General features: G+C 42.0%; 1 protein-coding gene across 4 annotated transcripts in view; it reads right to left on the minus strand.

Moving 5' to 3' along the window:
• Positions 1 to 6,860, minus strand: part of Eif2ak4 (eukaryotic translation initiation factor 2 alpha kinase 4) — a 119,090-nt gene that overhangs the window by 67,539 nt on the left and 44,691 nt on the right. For all 4 annotated transcript variants that reach the window (XM_033765018.1, XM_033765017.1, XM_033765020.1 and 1 more), the window contains 3 exons: positions 6,292 to 6,827; positions 1,717 to 1,823; positions 846 to 1,003 (listed from right to left, as the gene is read on the minus strand). In XM_033765018.1, the coding sequence (XP_033620909.1) occupies positions 846 to 1,003; positions 1,717 to 1,823; positions 6,292 to 6,827 (801 nt within the window). The remainder of the gene's footprint in view (positions 1 to 845; positions 1,004 to 1,716; positions 1,824 to 6,291; positions 6,828 to 6,860) is intronic.

Genomic DNA, 6,860 nt, shown 5'->3' on the forward strand with positions numbered 1-6,860 from the left:
TCTTTTTTTTTTTTTTTTTTGGTACGGGGATCAAACTCAGGACCTTGTGCTTGCGAGGCAGGCGCAGTGCCACTGAGCTAAATCCCCGACCCTAAACTAACTCTAGTTTTAATTGAGCTGCCTTCTACAGTAAGAGTAATGCTTGCTCTTAGTGCTCAGAACCCTAAAGAGGTACGTCTTATTGATGGCAACTTCATATGTGAAAAATGACACGGGCCTCATATGTACTTTGTAATACAGCATTAATTTGTGTTCCCCAAGGTTTAAAAGATACTTAACCTTTATAAAAATAGCTGAAACCTCTGTGGACTAAGGGCAGATAATAGTAAAAAAAAAAAAATCACCCAAATGGACTGAAGAGAGGAGTATCTAGCAAAGCACATCTTAATAGCAGGTCACTTCCCATCCTGCTAAGAGGTGGAAAATGAAAGCCATCAAGACCATCTGGGCCAGCTCCCAGTATGGAGTCCATCTCTGTTCTAACCTTGGAACCCTTTTCTCTACATCAACCATAACAGCAAATGGGAAAAACAGAACAGTTTTCTTCCTGAACCAAACCCCATGAAAATGTTCTTTTCATACAGGTCCTGACTCTGCCAGGAGCACTGTTATGATCAAGTGTTTTCAGTTAATGCTCTGCACCCAGCAAGAGCAGGGACAGGCTGTGTTCTTAATGCATCCAGTGTGGCTTTATACACCTTAGACCCCAGGAAGGAAAAGGTGCAAAGTTTCAAATGGTCCTGTCCGTCTCCCCGTCTCCCCACCCACTCTCAGAGCAGAGGTGAAGCCCAGGGAAAGGGAACAAAGAACGAGTCTAAAGGGCCTGGGACAGCTCTGGGCCACACCTTGATGACTGCTCCAAAAGCACCTTTGCCAAGAAGCTGTAATTCTTCAAACTCGGTGAAATAGCGTGAAAACTGTGTCTGCGTCTCACTGAAGAATGCAGAGCTGGGCAGCTGGTTGCTAGGAATAACAGTCTCAGCATAATCTTGGCCTCCAGAATCTGAGATAAGTAACAAAGGCATCAGAAAGACAGGAAGAACTACAGAATGTGGGACATGGGCATTAGAAGAGGGGCCCCGACCATGATTTGAAAATAGTACCTCTTACCTGAGATCCCTCTAACACTTTTTCCTCACCTTGCCTTCTTTAAAGTAGAAATATATAATCAGCCCATCTTACAGGTGTAGGTAACTAAGATGGAGACTAAGTGGCTGACCCAGGTCTCCTAGTCCATCCTGATTTCTACTGAGATGCTTTAATCTGCTCCTTCAGAATAGGGAGGAAAATCTAGCTACACAGCCTCAAGGGTGACATAAGAAGGGTAACTAGGCCAGGCATGGTGGTGCATGCCTGTAATCCTAGCACTCAGAAGGCTAAGGCAGGAGGATTGCCACAACTTCAAGGCCAGCTACATAGTAAGTTCCAGCTCAGCCTGAACTATACAGCAAGACCTTGTCTTTAAAAAAAAAGTGACTAATTGCCCAAGAGGTGACACCAGTAGACATTCACTCCATCAGTAGGGACTGGAAAGGTCAGGGTGAAGCAATAGTCCCACCCACACAGGGACTGTTCATAAATGAATGGATTTGGTATAGAATAGATAAAAGAAATAATAAATAATCCAGACAGCTCCTTCCAGTTTTAGGTTTATGTATATTTTCAAAATAATTCAATGTCAAACAGGGTATCAAAAAAGGACAATGACAGACTCACCTTCAGGACTCTGTTCCACTAAAGGCATTTTTGGCTGAGGGTTTATAAAGCTATGTTTCAACAGCTGCTGAGGGCTCCATCTCTCCTTGTCATCCAGGCAGACGCACCTCGGAGAGAGGGAAGGAAGACGCTCAGCGACACCCAGAATAAATGCCAACTAATTAATCCATGGCCTTTAACCTTGGGTTTGTTTTTAAAATCCACAATAGTGGATTCATATTACTTATGGGCTAAAATGGATTTATAAGTGGATTTAAATTAAGAAACATTTCTGCAGAATTTACATGCTGAACACCAGGCTGGGTGCGAATGGAAAATAACAGAACCATGCAAATTCTATAAAGGAGTAGAACCAAAGCATCTGTTTGTTTGCTTGTTTCAGGTAGGGGAAGCAGACTATGGATTTCCCATTAACAGTTTAATGACTTGCCCTGTTAATGTAAGCCTTTCTGGGGACCAATCATAAAAATAAATCTTTCTACAGATGAAGGAAGACAGCTGAGGCCCAGTATGATAAACTTGAGACGAAGCCTGTTTACAGTATAAAGTGATTTGGTAACAATTAGGAACACACTGTAAAAGTCCCGTATCTCGCCATATGCTTTCTTTTAATCCTCATTCCTTAAATCTACTAATTTATCATTTCATGTTTTAGTAAACAATTTTTGTTTCATTTTAAATGAGTATAAACAAGTCATGCCTTTAACCCAGGGGTTCTCAAAGTGGGATCCCTGCCTAGCAGTTTCAGTCTCACCTTGATTTAGCATGGCGAGTCATTAAACTGTTAATAGGGGTGAAGAGTCGTACCCATTTCCACTACCTAAAACAAACAAAAATAACTTTCCAGGCCTCTATAAAAACTGCACTTTATTTTCATTCTCCACTTGTACCCAGGCTGGTGCTCTGTATGTAAATGCTACAGAAATATTTCCTAATTTAAATTCACTGATAAGTGCATTCACTTATAAATTACAAATACCACTTTGACTTCAACCCTGACCTGGGAAATCAGTAAGCAGCTCTGGGGATGTGGAGAGTAATCGGTACTTTAAGAAGCCCTCCAGGAGGTGTGAAAGAGCCACTGTGCCACTACTCTGAGTTGGCTGTTGTAATAAGATCATTAGTGGCACCTCTTGGTAGCACTTGTCTTTCATTATAAACAACATACTTGAATCAATTGTCATCATGGGTTTGGAAAGAAATATATACACGTATGAAGTGGTGATGGCAACTATCATAAAGAACATTTTATTTTATTATGTCACAGCACCAAAATGCAAGGCACTCCTGATTTTATACTCAAATGGACAAGAAAAGACTCTAATAAAATCATGTATAAGATTCTGTAGTCTCCCCTAAATTTAAAATTAATTTTCACTATATCAGGAAAATATGGCTTCTTTGTGCAAATATTAAAACATTACTGCTGGGGGATTTAGCTCAGTGGTGCCACCGCCTGCCTTGCAAGTGCAAGGATCCAAGTTCGAGCCCTGGTACAAAAAAAAAATTACTGATAATGATAGTCTTTGACTAACCCTCTCTTTCCAATGTTTTTCTCTTCTTAGTATATAATCCTCATAGACAGTTTTTTTTATGCATTTACATATATAAACACACACAAAAAAAATCCAAAATAACAGTTTTTTGGAGACTGATTTTTTTTTTTTTTTGGTACTGGGGATTGAACTTGGGTCCTTGTGCTTGCAAGGCAGGCAGTGGAGACTGATTTTTAAGCAACATTATTTTGCATATGTTATTCTCTAACTTGCTTTTTTTTTTTTTTTCCATTCAGCTATGTGTCTTACAGGTTTTTCTAAGTCAGTACACCAGTACTTAAAGTTATTTTATTTTGAGTACTGGGAACTGAAACCACAGCCTTTGTACTGAGTTACACCCCCAGCCTTTTTAAATTTTTGAGACAGGATCTTACTAAGTTGCTAAGTTGTTCAGTCTGGACTTGGTTTTGTCAGCCTCCTGCCTCAGCTTCCCAAGTAGCTGGGATTACAGATATGTGCCAACATACCTGGCTAAAGATCCTTTCTAAATTCTCTATAGAAATGGAACTGTCAGAGTGTATTTACATATTTTCCTACCACTGGGATTTTCCCCAAATTTTCACTTATTCAAAAAAATAAAAGTATAAAAAGCTGCAATGAACATCTTGTACATGCCACATTGGGTTTTACTATGCATCTAGCTTGACTATGACATTAATGTGACTGACAAGGCAAGAGATCTGGGGCAGAAAAACTTTAATACCTACTTAGAATGAATTCTATTTTAAGAGATTTTTATACCACCATGATCTCACTTAGAAAGGTGAAAGTCTCTGAAACAACCAATCAATTTGGCAACACGGGGGCCATGAGCAAAAAGGCAAATCTGAGCTCCCCTTTGAAGCAATGGGACAAGTCCTAGGAGTGCGCACCCTTCCTTCTGCACAGTTCTCACTGTGAGGCTAGAGAGACGCCTCACTGAGTACATCACGCGGACTCACCCAACCCAAGCAACAACCTCGTGCTATCACTTTACTGAGAGGAAACTCTGTCCTTGGCCGGGAAGCGAAGCAGTGACCTGACCCAGACATGTGGCTCTAACATCCCAGCTCTCACACAGGGGCTGGTTTGCAAGTACACCTTCCTCTGCGGGGTGCTCACCACGCAGGAAACAGTCCCTACAGAGGAAAGGCCGCCACACCTTCATTCTTTGGGGATGGACAGCAAGGCTAGCGAAACAGTTCCCTGCAGATCCTTCCCAACCAGGCACAGTCTATCAAAACACTCTTAGAAGAAAGAGTAACAGTTAAATATTGTAAAGGACACATGTGTTAAAAGAATGAGAAACAATGCTGATCTAAAATTCAAAACTGACAAGAGTGTAGAGCTATTTCTACAAAAAGAGAACCGGAAAATGGAAAAGCGTGTTCTATTTAAACCTCTTGTGCTATTTTAAACAATATATAATTACTATTGATAATTTTCATTTAGTTACTCTTGGCCAGTGAAGAAAGCCATAAAGTGACATTTTGATGATCTGACCTGAATCTTTCTATCAGTAACTCCATTACTGCAGTCATCACGTCAGCTAACCTATCATCAGGGTGTACTTAAATATTTTTAAAGTTCTATTGCATTTAAAAGATACAATAAAATATTTTTCTAAAAATCACAGATTTTTATATACTTTAAGGAAAGTATCCAGAACATGGAATCAAAGTGGCCCCTTTCCAGTAGATTATGTTGACTTCTATCCCATGGTTCATTTAAACTACTTCCCTTAAATACAGTCATGTGGTACTCATGACCTAGGTGCATTCTGGGAAATGTGTCACTGGGTGATTGTCATCCTGTGAACAATACAGACTCTATTTATAGACAAGGCTACAGCATCACTAGGCAATATAATCTTACAGAGCCAGCATCACATGTGCAATGTGTTGACAGAAACTTCGTTATGTGGCACCTGTCAAGCACAGGTCCTTTAACACTTATAATGGGTGAGGAAGTGAGTGACAGAAGTGACATTAAGGATTGGTTGAACAGCAACCAATAAACATGGGGATGGAAAGAAATGTGAAGCACAAAAGAAAAGAAAAGAAATGTAGAGAGAAGATGAAGTGAATAAACATGAAGGTTCGAGGCCAAAAGAGGTGAAAGGCAAGACAGAGTATCACGGAACAGAAAGAATCCAGTCCTGGTCACTTCTTCAGGAAGTCTGGAACACCAGGATCTGGAAAATTCCAGACTGAAGGGATCTTAATGCCCACTTGACAGAAACAGAGACAGCCTAGCTCTGGCTTGGACTGACAGCACACAGGGCTAAAGAAGGAAATGCTGCTGCACAGAGATGTCAGGCCTGAGGAAGGCTCTCAAACTGGATACGACTTGGGTTTGTAAAACGACGTGTGTCCGTACTTCACAGTACTGAAAACACCCTCTGAGAGCATCCCATGTTGTGGCCGAACGAAACAGCCAGTAAAGACGAATGGCTGCAAGAGTCAGGGTCAGAATCACATCTCTGAAGGCCATGTCTTAGGAACCACAGCAAAGGTTGATGGAGACAGTCTTTCACCTGCAACTGCCAGGGCTCTTCCCATGCCGCAGTCTCTACTGGGACAGACAGAAGCAGGGAACATTTTCTTCCTGCAGGAGTCTAGGCAGTCTCCCGAAAGAAGTTTGAAAATCAATTACTGGGCCAAGGATTTAGCTCAGTGGTTCTGCCGTGTGCCTGGCAAGCCCAAGGTCCCGAGTTCGATCCCCCGCACCAAAGAAAAAAACAAAAAACAAACAAACAAACAAACAAACAAAAACCCAAAACAACAACAACAACAAAACCCCACAAAAAAGAAAATCAATTACTAAGCCCAAGTACACCCAGGAGAATGTGGTGGTTAAGGGACTAATGGACATAATGAGGAGAAAGACAGAGGCGGTTAAAAAAGGACTGGGAGAACAAGGAACTGACCCTTGTCCTGTTCTTCCACTGTGGCTTCCCCATCACTGAGATTCTAGCACCCTTGAGCACAACCAAAAGTGCAGGGCTGGAGTGCAAATGAAGAATCTCTACAACACTCACTTCCTGAGGAAATCCTGAAAGTCAGCTGGTAAATCACTGGGGATGGTCACGGGGTACTCTCCACACTCCTGTCCTTGGCTGAGGGACAGCAGCAAGAGCCCAAGGCGCCAAACATCCCCTTTCTTCCCTGTTTTATAAGGTAAGGCACTGTCACTGAAACGAACTCGGGTTTGTTCGAACACGTCCTCCTTGCAAATGTCTGCCAGACGCTTAGAAATGCTGTAGTCGGTAATCTTGACAGTGCCCTCTGCGTCCACCAAGACGTTCGACGCACTCAGGACCTTGTGGACCACGGAGTTGCTGTGCAGGTAATCGAGGCCAGATAGGAGCTGAGATGTGTATCTGCGAAGCTGATGCATGGGGATGGGGCTGGAGTGGCTCAGGTGTGCAGCAAGGGAGACCCCACTGACGTGCTCCACCAAAATGTCCACCACGATGGAGTCGTCTTGCTCTCTGGAATTCATTGCAAAGTAGCGCACCACATTTGGATGGCTCAGTTTTACCAGTGAGTTGAATTCTGTTTCTGCTCCTTGAATCTGACAAGGCAAAAAAAAAAAAAAAAAAAAAAA

This window comes from Fukomys damarensis, unplaced genomic scaffold (genome assembly GCF_012274545.1).
Source record: "Fukomys damarensis isolate Sample0158 unplaced genomic scaffold, DMR_v1.0_HiC HiC_scaffold_17, whole genome shotgun sequence".
Lineage (NCBI taxonomy): Eukaryota > Metazoa > Chordata > Mammalia > Rodentia > Bathyergidae > Fukomys > Fukomys damarensis.